The following is a 17,501-nucleotide window of genomic DNA, read 5'->3' on the forward strand; positions in this document are numbered from 1 at the left end:
TATCTAACAACAAACATCACCGTGACCACCAGCTATTTTTTTTAACCATTTATGATGCTTCTACGTAGATTCTTTCCCTTCTGCGTCTCCTTAACCCTTTGAAACCTGAGCACGATTTTTTCAAAAATATAGGGAGAAGGCAGAGAGCAATTTCACAAGATATGGCCCAAAAAATAGCAAGATATTAGTAAAAACTTTACAAAAACTTACCTAAGAGAAAATGGTCGATAAAAAGTGTATTTATTTAATAGATTTTGTCACACATTTGTTCTGTTACATAATTGTAAATATTAAATAATTATGATTATAAAGATGGTTTTCTGTCTGAACATATTTCCTTTAAAAAAACCCCAAATTTTTAGGTAAAATTTCTAGCAATTTATGGGACATTTCTTGCAAAGTCAGAAATTTCCTTTTTTGCTCATGTTTTTAAAAGAAATCAAACCAATTTCTGAAAAGGTCAAATAGCTTGTGAAAGGCTTCTTAGAATCAAATGAGATCACACCAGATTTCATTTATTCCCCATTAAAGTGTTCTTTCAGGTGTTTTTCCTTTTCTGCTGTGAGGGTCCAAGAACAGAGGGTGTCTGTTTTTGTAAAAACGTGATTTAGGGTTTTCTAAATTCAGTGAACAGAACTGAATTAAACTGAACTGAATCTACTGACCTGGCTTTGTCTTTCTGGTGTCTGAAGCGGACCCGGCCGGCTCTCAGCTCCGCCCAGGTGAAGGCGTCGTTTCGGGTCAGTTCTCGGCCCGCCTTCCCTCGGCCTCCCCTCTCCTCTCTGTTCTCCCCTCTGAACAGGACCAGCTGTCCGTTACTCGGGCCCTGAGCGAGCTGGAAGATGAACCGCTCAGACGGGCTGTCGGGGTCCTTCACCTGCAGCAGCGTGAGGGGCAGCGGGGTAATGCCGCCGAGGGGAACCAGCAGGGAACCGTTGACGTGGAGGGCAGGAGGGTGGCTGTTCACTGAGGGCACACAAAGAGAAACAAAAGTTAATTAATGGTCTTTGCAGCCAGCATCAAAGCCAAACCGAAGTTGAAAATTTGTGAAAAACGTTCACATTTTTCATCTGTGGGGTGAATCACTCGCAGGATTTAACACTAATAAATTCTGTGGGGAGATCAGTGTGATACGCAAAATCATAAACAAGATTAAAGCTAACAGCTGTTATGAAGGGTCAATAATATGACCATTACAGCATAAAATCAAAGTGGAAATATACCAAAGAAAAGCAGGAAATTGAACAAAAAATTCTGAGGTTTCAGGTTAAAAGCAGCTTATACCCAAAAGTCACACTTTAAAAGTTCCAGTTCAAAAGCACACTCATAAACTAATGCTTTTGCCTTATGTCTGATATTCAGTAGATGTGATTTAAAAAAAAATCTGAATGTATTAAGAAAAACTGTAAAATAAAATAAAAAAAATGTAAAATTATTAAACAAAAGTATTACAGAAAATAACTGACAGGTCTCGTAACTAATTTGTAAAAACAATTATTAAAAGCTAAAAAAGAAAAAAACCTTTAATAACACAGTGAAAAAATAGTGTCTAATTACTGTTATACAATGTAATGCATTTTAAGCCGTAAATGTATCTAATTAAACTCGCGGCTGGATCAGACTGTGAGTGGGTGTAGAGATGAGGGCAGGGTATGAAATAATAACTCTGTGTGTGTGTGTGTGTGTGTGTGTGTGTGTGTGTGTGTGTGTGTGCATGCATGCGTGCATGCGTGAGTGTGTAAAACGGCTGGTGAAATACGAGCGAGGCATCTCGGTCCTGGCGTGGCATTTTAGAAGTTGGCTTTAATTGGAACTGACTTTGTCGGGGAACTTTTTAAAGATCAGCTCTTTCGAGAGGCCACATTGTAATCTCATTATGTCTCCTCTAATGATGCCAATAGGCACTCTAAAATCTCAAACTTTCGGCCACGTAATTAAAGGAGAATACGCCTATAAATTACTACTTTCTCAACTTTTTTTTTCTTGGTTGGCAAAAAAGAAAAGAAAAAAGAAAACAACAAAAAAAGTAATTTCGTTCCAGGCTATATCGCTTGATTAACTCGTGGATTAGTTAAAGCCTAGAGGCAAAAAAATGTTCATTATTTCACAAGAAGAAAGCATTTATCACAAAGGCTGCATGATAATATATTTCTCTATTATAATTAGGCTTTGTCAAATTTCATAAATCATCTCACAGCCACAGTGTGATCGTGAAGGCCCCGGGCGTCTCCGCCTGCAGGTTGACGGGCACTGTTTCAACATAAAAGCCAAAAAATAAAAGTACTTCTCTAATGACCTGACTCTGCAGACAATGCCCTTTTCAGTGTAACTCTGGAGAACCAATTAGTATTTTAATAACGGCAAACTTCTAGTGTCAGCCAGTTAATGTGACAGTCTATTCTTCCAAATTCTGACGGCTGAGAGGACGGCAGAACCTGACTTCAGCCGCTCGCTAAAAACCCTTTAAAACCTGGATCGACATCACTTTTCTTAAGCTGCATTCAAACGCCTTTCGCACGTTTTTAAACTTGTGAACCCTGAGAAAATTGGTTTGATTTCTTTCAAAAAAAAAGAGGAAAAAGGCAATGAGCAACTTAGCAGGAAATGTCCCGCAAACTGAAAGAATTTTTAGATTTAGAAAATTATTATGATTTTATAAACTAGGGTAAAATGTCAAGACTGGATTTGGAATTATCACAATTAAATACAAATAATATATAAGTATTTTACTGCATATTTTTCAGGTAATTTCCTTGCTATTTGTTGTAGGGTTTTTTGTATTTTTTGTTTTTTCTGACTTTTCTGTTTGTTTTTTGTTTTGTTTTCTGATTTTTTAGAGTTTTAAAGGTAATTTTCTTGTACCTTTTACTAATTTCTTTCTTATTTCTGGGTAATTTCTTCTTGAGTTGCTCATTGCCTTCTGTCCATGTATTTGAAAGAATCCAGGCCAATTAACCCAGGTTTTAAAGGGTTAAAGTGAGGCCACAGGACTGAAATATTGTTGCAGGATTGTCTCTTTAGTGGCCTTCAACAGCTGAATCTCTCTTAATAAATGCATAATGCTGTATCTGCTGAACGCCTGAGTGGGCAACTGTTTGTAATCATGCATTTGCTAAAAATGTTTTCCGTTTCTGGGCTCGATCTAAATGATCTGTGGCACATGGTGGCGCAAGAGGCATTTAAGGTATTTTCAGGTCCACTTTTGATGGTAAAATGGTCCATAATCTTGGCACAAAGTAAGGAAAAGTAATTTTCAAACTCATTTTTGCTGACTGCTGATGCCTCGTACGCACACGTTTTTCCAGGGGCGGCCGCTCATGAGTCAAACATCACGGATGCCACGACGTTTATGTCATGTATACTCACACACTAGAGTGTAATGATGCCGCCGTCTTTGCTTCTGTGTAAAAGTGCAGGGTTAGTATAAAGAGGGGACTTCATTTAGGCACTGAAGTGCCGTTGATGTGTAAAAGCGGCTACTGATTATCACCTTGACATTTCACACTTCAGCTCAAACCGCCCCGGTGCACGCAGGAGGTCACGATGTGATAGGACCAACAGAACCACATCATCTGCAAAGAACTTTAAGGGTCTGAATTAACCAGTGACGTTAAGCTGCTCCCTGTGTAAATGAACACAGTGTCTCTGTTAATGGGGACTCAGACTGTTGGTCAATAGCACAATCACTTTCTGCTTCCTTAGAATAGCATAATACATCGAAAACGCCAGAAGAAAGGACGAAAACTGCGTCAGTCCGAAACTAATAATGACAGTTGCTGTGCGCTGCTTTTTGCAAGGCATAAGATCTGTTTGTCAGCTTGTTGTGTGGAGATATTCTGAATGTGGCCCACAAAAACACACTTTTTGCAGCTTTAAAAGGCTAATTAGGATTTTATTGGTAACCATTCACTGGAAAACTCAGATGAAGTTTGACATGTTATGAATAACTCCTTAGTATGTCCTTACTGTGGCTTTAAGTTTTCACAAGAATTTCCAAAGTCAAACACATGCGGCACTTCTGGTTAGATACTCAACTGCATTTTTTTTCTTTCTTTTTCTATTACTGCTCTCTGGCATTCATATTTAAGTCATAATTGCTGGTCAGTGACCCTAGGATCCTCATTGAGTGCTTATCCTTTTCTGGTGCAAAAATTTCTTGTGCTTTAGTTGAATTGTCTCAGTGCCTGTGTGCAATGAAATTAAATCAGATCTAATCTGATCTGCTGTAGCTGCCCATTCTAAAAAAGCTGCACATATTTTTCTGTCACACATTGGGAAAGATACCACATAAGAAATACAGCTCACCCCCCTGGAGTTGCTATTTATATGTGTGATTGACAGCTTGTTAATTAGCCTGTCAGACCTGAGAGAGCAGTAACTCCCTCACCTCTGTGTAGCAGAAGAGGCTCCTGCCCATCAGGATAAATTCGTCTCCATTTAAAACGCCTTCATCTCAGTTTGAAACACAAAACTGGATATTTGTACTCTACTTGTGGATTTCAGCCAGGAACCAACACAGAAGACTGTTGCAGTTTCAATTTCGGGAACAGTAGATTAATGCAGACGACATGTTCTAAATAAATTGTGAATTAGCAACAATCGTGTATTTGTTGCAGTTAAATTAATTAGATGGTGGGAACAGCGAACACATATTATGAGCTGTAGCTTTGGAGCGTCATTAACATTTAACAACTTCACCTCGCACAGCGTCAGGCTGAGGGGATTTCTCTGTTAGCTTTATCACGGTATGCCTCTGCCACTGTGTAACCAGCCTGTTGCCTAGCAACCAGCCATGTGGGTTTGTTTTTATGTGACGTCTTAAGGTTAACTTCCATTATTTATGTGGCTTTCTTGATTTCATTTGCAATAAAAAACGGCCTCAGCGCGGTGGTATTTGGACTTCTGTTGAATGAGACAGACTATGAGTCGGATATTAACATTAATTGGGTGTTTCATGCAACTTTGCACAGTATAAACCATGCAGCATTTTGCTTTGGAACTACAATTACCGCCTCATGGCTTTTAGTTAAAATTACATCTGTGAAAACAAAGATGCTTCAAACACATTTTCACTCCGGCAGCAGAAGATCACTACAATCAGTGCAGTTTCAACGTAAGTGTCAATAATTCAGTATCTGACCAAATGTCTCCCTTCTGTCCCTGAGATATGACCTCGACTGATGTCCAGAAAATTGTTTTTCCAGAACATTATGATGCCGTAGTGTCCAACTCCTCCTTCGACTCCAGAAGATGTAGCAGGATTTAAATTTTAAACCGGATAAATCTACCTTGAGCCTTGTGAGTTGATCTTTGACATTCGATGCTATCACTTTATCATTTGATTCTATTAGATTGTGTGAAACTGATTTGTGTGAAATTTTGTCAGAATTTGTGTAAGAAAAACACTGAGGTCACCATGACCTTGACCTGTGACCACCAAATTCTAATCAAATCATTTTTGAGTCCAAGAGGATATTTGTGCTGAATTTGTAGAAATTCGCTCTCTTCCTTCTTGGGATATCCTCTTCATGGAGAGACCGACACAAGGTTACGGTCACTTTCACCTTTGACCACTAAAATCGAATTGGATCATCTTTGAGTCCAAGTGGCCGTTTGTGCCAGATTTGAAGAAATTCCCTCCAGGTGTTCTTGAGATATCACGAGAATGACACAGACAAGGTTACAAAGACCTTGATCTTTGACCTATGACCACAAAAATCAAATGGGTTCATCATTGAGTCTGAATGAACATTTTTTGCCAAAATTCCTTCCAGGTGTTCTTGAGATATCACGTTTAACTGGATCGGGACCGACAGATGAACAACCCAAAGACATAAAGCCTCGTGGTAATCATCGACATGGAGACATACGAACTCTTCTCTAGACCCAGTTTTTGTTTTTTGTTTTATTTTATCTTTTACTAAAAACCTGCCCACTGCATGCGACCTATTACTGGTACAGACCTGCAACACCGGAAACGCACACTGTCAGAGTAAAGAGCTTGAAGCTAAATAATTAGTGCAGAGATCCATAGAGACATTTAATGACGAGTCATATAAATCAATATTATAATTCTGAATATTTGATCTGAGTTATGCTTTCAGTGAGTAATGTTTTTAACCAGGTGGAGCCTCGAGGACGACTAACAGTGTGAGAAATGAGTCGTGTTATTGGATGATATCAGTTTTTTCGCTTCAAACATAAAGCAGACATCGTGTCATTACCGTGGCAGGTCCTGGTCTTCTGGTCGGCGTAGAAACCGTGTCCACAGTCAGGCGTGCAGTATCCTTCCATGAGGTAGGTTTGGTCACGACAAGCTCTGCAGCGTCCGACCCCGTCACACAGCACACAGTCGGACGAGCAGGCTAAAGATGTAGATGAGTGATTTAGTATTAAAAGGAATCTTTTGAATGCTCATACACCTTTTACATTGTTTTTGTGTGGGTTTGGCTAAGCTTAAAACGCCTTCATCATCTCAGTTTGAAACACAAAACCTGATATTTGTACTTTACTTGTGAGCTTCATACTTCCATTCTCACGTTTCCTGTCAAAAGAAATTCTTAATATTTTGGACACTATGTTGCTACAACCTTCATTTCCTCGAAAAATGCTTTGAGGCTTCCTATCTTTTTTTCCCTCTTCTCAGTTTTAATCTAAAGTGATATTCTGACCTTGCACAGATACACTCTTTTGAAATAATGTTTCCTTAAATGGGTTAAAATGTGAGAGATTTTTTTAAAAAAGGACTGCATTTAAAAAAGTCTTACGTTTGCAGATTTGGGAGGAGGCGTCCAGGAAGTAGTTTCGGCCACATTCTAGCACACACTGACCCTGCAGGGTGGCGTAGGGAGGCTGGCACTGCTGGCACTGTCCAGGACCCCGACAGTCCATACAGTGATCATCACAGCCTGAGAGGCAGAAACACACTGACAGCATGAAACACAAAGATCAAACCGAAGTGACAAGAAGAGGCTTCAAAGGGAACAACCTACAGAGCTCCCACACATTTTAATAGACGAAATTTGCAAACTTTACTCTGAACTTTCAAGGACCTCCAATAAAAATTCTTACCTCGCGTTTTATAAAACATATCAGATTCAAACTCTAGAGAGACATAATTTCAGATAGCTGGCACACAGGAAGGGAGACAAAACCCAGGGGGAAAATTCTGAAACATACGTGATGGTAAATAAAACTTCACATATTAACACTTGCAGCTGCGTTACGTCGTCAGCTCCAGAAAATAAATGTTCTGTTATGATGGGGGTTACTCATGGAGTATTATTGTAACAATTTCATTAAACACAGCAAAAATCTGTGGCTTTTCCAAAAATTTCAATGATTTTAACTAAGTTTGTGACTTTTCCAGGCCTGGAAAAAAGTGATTGTGAAACTCCATAACTTTACCAGGTTTTCCATGACCGTGGGATCCCTGGGCTTGGACATATACATGTTTTATTTAAAATATTTTCAAACTGAAATGCACATAAACTTCATTCTAAGCTTTTTATGAATTATTTTTATATTTTAATTATGACGATTTGTAATTTAGAAGAATATTTTGCATGTGTTATATATATATTATGTGAACCATCATATTATAATCATCATCATCAAATTAAATAAGAGCTATAAAGAACTTTAATGTTCCTCACAAGGAGAATTTGACCTGAAAAGATCATGAAAATTAATCAGAGTTCAGACTTGCAAAAGGGTCTCAAAGAACCTTTCGGGTCCCCTGCTGTTGATTAACTGTTTTAATAAGAAATAGATGATAAAGAAAAAATCTCTGAACAATTTTAACTACTCACTGATGAACAAAGATGATGGAAAAACAGAGCAAAAGAAGGATAAATACATGCAGCTATGCTTTATTTGCACTTTTGGTTTGATGCAAAACTGCATTCTGTTGTCTCAGTACCTGAACTCAATGAGAATAAAGTTTAATCAGATCTACTGCAGCTGCACACATTCATCATTCTTTGGTGTGATGCGAGTCAGCTTATCTGCTTTTCGGTGGACTGACCGAGACATTTGTCTCCGTCCTGATAGGAGCCAGGGGAGCAGCCCTCAGTGCACACTCCGTCCTGCAGCACGTATCCGTCCATGCACAGCAGGCAGTCTGTCCGCAGGGGACCTTTGCAGGCGTTACAGCTCCAGTCGCACTCTGTGAGCAGGAAGTGAGGGCGGCAGAGGAGAGGGGGTTTGTGTGTTTGTGTGCAGGGACGTTGGGATTAAAAGTGAGAGCAAAAGGTGAGAGCAGAACAGAAGAGAGAGAGAGAGAAAAGGAGATTAATAAACTCTTTTCAGCAAGGGATTTATTCTAAACCCGTTTGTGTTTTTTTTAAATTCCCCGTTCTCTCTTATCACCTGCACATCTGTTGTGTTTGTGCTGTGTGCCATTAATATTGACAAAAGAATTAAACACAATTAGGACAAATAAAACTCCCTGTGTTTGTGATGAGCTTTGAGGTTTGTTTTAAAAGTAAAGGAGAACACAGATTTTTACAAAGAAGAGATGACGCACTGCAGCATTTTTTCATTACACTGAAAACCAGAGGGCCTTTCTATTATACAGAGTGTTCAGTTTTAATGAAAAAGGTTTTATCATAACACTGACGAGTCAAAGAGTCAGCTGCCAGGCTCAACGTTTTCATCGATGCTCGATGTAAATAAATGCAGATCTAAGATGGATAAAGGTTTGTTTTTAACCTTTGGTGAAGTACATTAATAAACCGCCCTCAGTGAATGACTCTGGTAGCTCATAAAACACGAGTTACATGTCAATATTTTATGATATCAAAAAATCATCTCCAAATATTATCATTCGATCTGTGGAGAACATGAATGTTTACAGCGAGTGTCATGGCAATCTGTTTGATAGTTTTAAAGTAATTTCACTCAAGTCCAAAAACTGTCCACCTGCTTCTCCTTCGTCATTAGTTTAAGGTCCACATGTAAGATAAATGACCACATATTCAATTTTATTACAAAATGTAATCAACATGTGGGGTTAGAACACAATGAAGTAAAATATATTTCTAGAATAAAGTGCAACTGTTTTAAACCTAGTAGATAAATAGCACTGCAAACAAAAAAATGCAAATGATTGCTTCAAGACTGGAGACAAAAATGCTGCAAAGGCACAGCATGTTCACCAGCCAAATTATGCCAAGAACAGAGAACTCAAAAAGCTGCTGCGCTGGAAAAAAACTCACTCTCTGCAGCGTTCTCCTTCTTATGGATCATTTCATCTTTGTTTTGTTTTCTTTGTTTTGTTGTTTTCTTCGTAAAGTGTCTTTGAGTATCTAGAAAAGTGCTGAATACGTCCACTGTATTATTATTGTTTTCTTAAAAAACTCTTACTTCAATAGTTTGTTTTGGATCTCGACCCACAAATTGGGAACCACTTCATTAGGATACGTTGCCTGGTAACCATGAATTTCTGTGCAAAAATGCAATCAATCCATAAGTTATTGAGATATTTTGCAAAGAGGTGGAGAAACTGACTCAGTGGTATCTGTAGAGTCACGCCACTGTGGCTGCTGACAATAAGCGTCTTTTTTCTTTATAATTTTTTGTTCAGTTTTTGTTTTATTCGATAAACTAACTTGGACTGTTGGTGAACTCTGCAGTCTCTGAGTCATATTGGGGAAAAAGAAAACTACGACTGACACTAAAGGGTCGTTTACACGTCAACGGTTCTTACACAAAACGTCAATCTTTTGTTGTAATTTGGTCTTCTCTTTACACGGCAACGGTTTTGAAAACAGCGCTCCTTCTGCCGCCGTGTAAACTGTGAACGCGCGGATCCTGTCAGACTGGTGACGTCACGGCCACACGTCACGCATGCTTGTGCTCTGCTATGGTGTGTCATCACAGTTTCACTGCTAACTGCAGGCCTGGCATGCATACTCCAGAATTTTTGTTTGTTTTTTTTTGGATCTGTGTACATGATCATTGTTTTCACAGTGTTATCATATGAATGCAGATTTTTTTTTAAACCCAAAAGAAAGACTTTTCCGTTTTTAGCAGGGCTGTTCTCATCTAAACCTGGCCTTAGATTTTACTGTGATGTGTTCAATATTATCATATTCACCCCAAAATATTCTCAAATGTTTTATTTGTGAAATCCTGAAGAGGAGATTATTTCTGATCTCTCTCCTGCTGGTAAACAACCTCACTTTAAATCTTTTCAAAGTTATGACATATTTTTCGTAAGTGATTTTAAAGCCTACATCAGAGGTAGTGGCAGTGCTTGACGGTAAAAAGCTAACACGACACTAACAGGGTTTTCCCGAGGATCCAAAGGGAGCCCAGAGGTAAAATTGGGGGTTCCTCCTGAGAAGAAGATCATTGATAAATTCGGATGAATGTAGGTTGTTGGTAAAGGCTGTGACAGGTTTATACAGTAAAAGATTCTCTCCGGTAACTTTCCCTCGTGGCTGAAAGTCTCCCAGAGGTTCCTCAAAGCTCTGTCAGTTTTCAGAGCGCAGCGAGCGGTGCTGCTTTCTAACGCTCCAGGTTCATCCAAGGTTCAGTGGATTATCCAGGTAGCGTCTGCGGCTAGCTGGGGGGATAAACATTGCGTCATGGCTGAAACCACCTGTCGAGGCGGGAGGCACTGCTAGCTGCTTCGCAGAAAATCAAACTGTGTATTTTGCCACTAGCGGTTCGCTTAGTTTCTAATCCCGTGTTAGACATGGGAGGAGGTGGTTCCACCTCAGGGGCCGGTTCCTTTGGGCCCCTGATACCTGTAAAAATCTCATTATATTGAACCAAATCGCTGATAGAGGAAAGTGTGCGAGGTGAGGTTTGTTGGAAGTAGTAAGCTTCACATGAAATGGCTTTTCTGTGGATCAAAGTGGATATCTGTGTTAAGCCAGCGTAACAGCACAGTTGAGCTGTTCAAATTTTAATATTCGGAACCTAAATCCCATCCAGCCATTACTCTTTGAGATGAGCACAAAGGGGAAAACATATTTTCACACATCTTATTTGTGATTTGGCAATAAAAACGGAGTGAGATTCAGCCCGACAGGATGCGGTCTGGGCTGGTTTGTGCGTAATTAAATATACGAACAGAGTTATTGCGTGCAGAATGAAAAAAAAAGGACAAGTTAGTCAGTGTGGATGTTCATCCTCTGAGACTCATCCATCAACTTCTCTGCACCCTAGAAGATTTAATACTAAGTAAAAAAAATGCACACAAGATGTTTAAGATTTGCATATCTGGTCCCACAGTTTATTACTTGATCAATGGACCCCATAAACTCGATGTAGCACACTGCACTACATGCAATACGGGTGGAGAGTAATTTATGAATATCATAAAAGGTGCACTACATATGCTCATTATTAATCCCGCGTCTCCCCCTCGTCCTCCCCGTGCCCCTGTGTGTGTGCTGAGCGGTGTACCTCTGCAGACCCGGGTCGTGGTGTTGAGGTAGTACTGATGGGCGCAGCTGTCGTATTGGCACTCCCCGAACAGGAGCACCTTGGTCGGGTCGCGGCAGGACGTACAAACCCCGGCCATGTCGCACGTCAGGCACTGGCTGTCGCACGCTGCGGAGACGTGGAGGTCGGGTTAGATACGAGGTCAGAGAGGAAAAGATCAGTGACACGGTGTAATTACACCTGCTGCCGCCAGATACTGGACTAAACTTTTCAATTCCTTTTAAGGAGTCTGACTCTGTTGTCAAACCCATCCCTGCTGGTTTAATCCATCTTATCAGAAATCACTGATAAAAGAAACATCTAACTGGTTCCATCTCCACTGATTTTGAATGGTGTTAGCATATTTATATTTGACAAGTACAAATATATATATATTTGTCAAATATTTCTAAATAAAAAATAAAATCACCCCAAGAGGGAAATATTTCTGGAGCTCACATTTGGAAAGGATTAACTGGTAAATAACTAGGCTTTTACCTCATAAATTTTGTATTCCTAACAAAGTCAAAGAAATTAATTTCAAAATTTTGCATAAAATCTATCCAGTAAATTCTATAAACTCCAGATATGCAGATGTTGAAAACTCTTGTTTTTTCTGTGGACAGGCTGATGAAACGTTAATCCATTTATTTTTTCAGTGTAAACTAATAATAATAATAATGAGTTTTTGGTCCAATTTAAGTTCTCATGTTTTCAATAACTGTGATATCACTCAGATATAATGTTATTATGATGTTACAAGTGAAATATATTTGAACTATGTTGTTAATGTTTTTTATTATCTGAATTTTTTTATCCATAAACAAAGACGTTCAGGTTCACATCCCTCTTTCCATGTTTTCTTGATTGATTTTATTTGATATCACATGCTTCCCTCTCTTGCTCTAACAAATAACAAAAAAGGCAACAGATTTTTAGATTATTACAAAAACTTATTTAACAGACCCCTTTGATGTGATATAAATATGGATTATTGATGTGTGTTTGCTTTTGTTTTTTTTTATTTATGTATGTATTAATTTTAAGATTTTTATCCATTTATATATTGATTTTTTATGCATTGATTATTTATTATTATTATTATCATCATCATTATTATTATTTATTATGTTCTGTGTAGAATAATATAAATGTATTAACAATAATCCAAAAATAATATATATAATATTTTTACTTAATGCATATTTGTAAGTGCAAATTTGAATGAATAAATAATTAGAGTTCAGTTCAGTGATGGGTTAGGTAGAATGTGACTTTGTTGGACCCACAAATGCTCAAAATATGATTTGATTTGATTTCTGACACTGAGTTTTCTCTGCAGACTGCAATTACATGCAGATGATGATTTGATTTTGTTTGTCTACCTACAAATTCTCAAAAAAAAAAAATCAACATATTTTCAGAAAATTTAGTAGAAATTCTGGTGACAGGTAAAAGCAAAAATGGCTAATTTTGTGTGCAGGTCCAGGAACCTTTCAAACAATTTCTTTATAAGTCAAGTTTGGGCACTGATGAATATGACAATATGACACAATTTTCTCCTCAACCAGTATTTGGATGAAAAGAATCGTGGCATATGAATCCCATTGTTATATTACATGTTTTTTTAAGCAGCCTTGGCAGAGGTATGCAACTAAACTGTCTGCTACTAAACCTTCTGAAAAAGTCAAATTATTCTGGATAGCAGGCAGCTGTGTGTGTCAGCTTTAAAAAATGCCTGACAGTCCTCTTATTGTATGTTTTCAAGGCCACATGGGGAAAGCTTATATAAGTACAAACAATGCAGAGTTTCTGCTTCATCTGCAGGTACGTCAGTCACGATTACTGCAAACATTAAAATGCAAAAGGACGTCGGTTGAGATGAACATGTTTGCACAGAGCCATCGTGCTACAGTGGTGGAAGAAGCACTCAGATCATTTACTTTAAATAAATGATAAATAAAGGTACAAATAACATGTTGTTATAAAGTTACGCTACAAGTAAAAGTGCTATATTCAAAACTTTACTTAATATAAGTGTTATCAGCAAAATGTATTTAAAATAACAAAAGTAAAAGTACTGATTGTGCAGTAAGATGTTACTTGTCAGTGTTTTAATTTTATATCTGATTTAAAAAAAAGAAAATTATGACTATTATTGATGCATTTATGTGCATATTACAGATGTTGAGATACATGGTTGAGATACGTGTTTTTCAAAAGTAATAGAGTGAAAAGAGCTATATTTCCATGCTCGATGTAGTAGTTTTGAAGTATAAAGTTAGCTGCATTCCTCCACTGTTGTACTGTACAGTGTTTTCAGTATTTTGTCCACCCACTGTAAATCATTAAGGATCCCTACCACGCCGTCTAATCTCAGATGTAATCTCAGAGGTGTTACTAGATTAAACATCCCTGATTGAACATCTTATCTTTAAGGTGAGATGGATGTGGTGGCGGTTACCCCACTTACCCTGGCATGTCCTATGACCGTTGTCATAGTAACCGGGGGGACATTTGGGAGCGCAGAGGCCCGAGGGCAACAGAACACTGCCGGCGGTGCAGGAAGTACAGGAGAGAGGCCCCGCCCCACTGCAAGCATCACATGATGGATGACATTCTGTGTAGAAAAAAGATGTATTTTATTAACGCAAGATGAAACTTAAATGATGAAGGAACTGCATCACGGAAACAGTATATGGTTAAAGGAATACAACACAGAACGGCAGCCGTGTCCGAAAATGGGCGCTCCCGTTGGAGAATGTGCGTTCTCCAGCATGGCGGTTGTGTTTGAGAATGTGCGCTCTCCATCAGGGCACATGCGCTCTCCGTCGGAGCACATGCGCTCTCCGTCAGAGCACAGCGACTCTGTTGGACAATGTGCGCACTCCACAGCATCCAGAGAGTGGAGCGGACAATCTGAGACACTGGCAGAGAATGAGGGCAGAGCACACATTTGGGGACACCGGCGGAGACACCAGCGGAGACACCGGCGGAGACACCGACGGAGACACCGGCAGAAAATGAGAGCTGAGTGGACATTCGGAGACACCAGCGAAGACAGGGGCAGCAAATGAGAGCGAGCGTATATTCGGAGACACTGTCGGACAATGAGAGCGGAGCAGACATGGCTGGAATGTGTTCTGTCGACGTTCTATGGACTACATCTCATATTTCAATTGAGGGAAAGTTATATCGCGATTGATATCGTTATCGTTTTATCGCCCAGTCCTAAGTCCAAGTGGAAGTTTGTTTGTGCCAATTTGAAGAAATTCCATCAAGATGTTTTTTAAGATATTGTGTTCACAAGAAAGAGACAGATGACACTGTGACCTTGACCTTTGACCTTTGGTCATTGCTGAGGCCAAGTGCATGTTTGCACCAAATTTGAAGAAATTCCCTCAAAATGTTCTTGAGACACAGAGTTCACGAGATTAGGATGGATGGACAATCCAAACTGACGATGCCTCCGGACATGGCTTTCGCCGGCGCAGAGAAATAAAAATGTGAGATAAAACAAACAAAACAAAACAAATTAATAAATCAACACTAAAAAATACCGCTCAGAACAAATGAATGAAGTGCATAGTAAAATAATTCAGCATGTTTGGGAACTAAAACTACCAGTACGACACAACAACTGTCCAACACAATGAAAACCCCGTAGGAGATACAGTATAAGCATGACACTGTAGTGACAGTATGAAAGTCTTAACACTCTTGGATAAGTTATAGCAGTAAAAGCTGCTAAAATATCAAGTCCTTCATGCAAAATCCTAATTAAAGCCACATTCTTGAGTTTAAAAATACATATTCATAAGTCTCACTAATCACTATCAAGGGTCTAATCATTCTCAGATTGCTCTGCTGCTCACACTCCCCACACCCACCACCCTACACACTTCTTACATCCAGCCCTGCATAGTAATCATCAACACCTCAAAAACACAAAAAAGTGGCTGAGAAGATGGAAACTTTAAATTTCACTCTGACGCGGCAAAATTCATCATCAGGCCTCAATCACCAGCACCTGTATGTGAGCGCATGTTTTTTTTTTGTGTTTGATTTGTTTGTATATACAAGTGCTATTCTATCTCTCCTTTTTTTGTGTCTTTATTTATCAATGTGTCCGTGTGTGTGTGTGTGTGTGTGTGTGTGTGTATATTTCTCAGCTAAATGAGACTCCAGAGGTTTGAATCTTTTTACCGCCTGAAGCGTCCTGTTCACATTCTTTATTTACATGTGTGCAGATTTACAGCAGCTCAGTGTGGAGGCAGCGAACACAGCTGCCGAGCTGCTGAACGAACGAACGAACGAGTGATGATGAAGATGGTGATAAAAAGGGGATGATAATAATGATGAGGTCCAGGGGGATGAGGAAGATGATAGTTAAGAGACAATTTGAAGACAGTAGTAAGGTGTTCCTCCAAAAGTAGTGCAACTTTAACTGCATTTTCAGAAACTTGGCACAATAAAAATGATAATTTATGCACTTCTCCATCCACTACTGTTATGCAGATATTGTGAGTTGCTTCATTAAAATAAGCAGAAGAAGATGCTGATTCTTCAGTCAGAAGGCAGGAGAGGAGGAAGCAATGAGATGATGCAACTGAAAGAGTCCCAGGGAAACCTTTGACAAAAAAAAACAATGGATGTGCAATTACTGTGAACCACCTGGACGATGAAAATTGAAAGGCCTTGATTTTTAACCCTTTTAAACCTGGGCAAACTGGCTTTATTTGTCTCAAAAACACAGGAAAAGAGCAATCAGCAACTTAAGATAAAAATTACCCAAAAATTTGAAAATAACATTATAATAATAAATTGTAAAAAAAAAAAAAAAAAACAGCCCCAAGAAAATGACCTGAAAAAGTGCTTAAAAATAATAATAATCCCAAACAAAATTGAAAATATATAAGATATATAATATCCATATATATAAGATTTTTTTTTGACATTTTTCCCTTTTTTTTTTTAAAGTTTTCCAAACCTACTTATTTCTTGCAATTGCACAACATCTCTCTCCAAGTTGCTGATAGCCATTTTCTCATGTTTTTGAAAGAAATCAAGCCGAGTTGCTCAGATTTCAAAGGTTTAAAGATGTGTGAAGGCTTCTGAATGCAGCACAAGAATCCCACATCCTAGTTTCAAAGTGTGAAAGGACCCATGGGAACTCTGCCATAGTTTTTTCATGCGTGTATTGAAATGTAAACACACCTAACGGGCACGTTGAGGATAGTAAGGATGAAGATGACACTGATGAAGATGATGCTGATAAGTCAGTGATGGTGAGGATGATAATCATCCTAATGGGGGTGATGAGGACATATTATCCACTGAAACTCTTTTTCTCCCTCCAACATGAAGATTTTTGAACGATCACTTCCAGACACTGTTTAAACAATAACACATGGTTTCTCAAACCTCCTCCAAATCCCCAAATATCTGCCCAGTCATTGCTTTAAATCTCTACACAGTTTGCAGTTGAGCGTTAAAGCATCGACAGTGAGCTGGGAGGAAATTTGGGGATTTGGCGCACCATTGAGCATTACAACAGAATCAGGGAAGTGTATCTTTGAGCAGATTTTCTTATGTCCTTCTAGAGCCGGAGGAGATGAAAATTAATTCCACTGCAAAATAAAAAGAGTAACCCCGTGACACAGTAAAGAGTTATTCATAACGCAGGATGTTTCTTTAAACACTGGCTTTGACTTCAGTCATTCTTCTTTGAGGAGGGGTCAGGAAAAACTTCAGAGCAGGTCAAAAATATGACCTCAGTATGAAGATGTCTGATTGATGAATAAAACATACACGCTTTGGTGGTATCATTTTCCCATGTTTTACATTCAGGACAGCTCCTGCCTGACATTTGACCTCGCTTTGTACTGTATTGTCTTATGTTAGAGATGAAGTTCATGAATAATTAAGTGATTAGCTGAGAATGGGTGGGAAATAATACGTTTATACTTCCTCCTACTCCTTTTTGAACATGAAAGTTACATTTCTTGTTGCTTATTTGAATGTATTCATTGAGTTTTTTGTACAGGTGTCATCCATTTTTGTTA

General features: G+C 38.7%; 1 protein-coding gene across 1 annotated transcript in view; it reads right to left on the bottom strand.

The window, feature by feature from the left end:
* The window catches only part of fras1 (Fraser extracellular matrix complex subunit 1), a 307,798-nt gene that overhangs the window by 105,769 nt on the left and 184,528 nt on the right, over positions 1-17,501 (bottom strand). The window contains 6 exon segments of the mRNA XM_042487917.1: positions 666-966; positions 6,225-6,365; positions 6,768-6,908; positions 8,027-8,167; positions 11,419-11,565; positions 13,910-14,056. Coding sequence (XP_042343851.1) covers positions 666-966; positions 6,225-6,365; positions 6,768-6,908; positions 8,027-8,167; positions 11,419-11,565; positions 13,910-14,056 — 1,018 coding nt within the window.

This window comes from Plectropomus leopardus, chromosome 6 (assembly GCF_008729295.1).
Source record: "Plectropomus leopardus isolate mb chromosome 6, YSFRI_Pleo_2.0, whole genome shotgun sequence".
Taxonomy (NCBI): Eukaryota; Metazoa; Chordata; class Actinopteri; order Perciformes; family Serranidae; genus Plectropomus; species Plectropomus leopardus.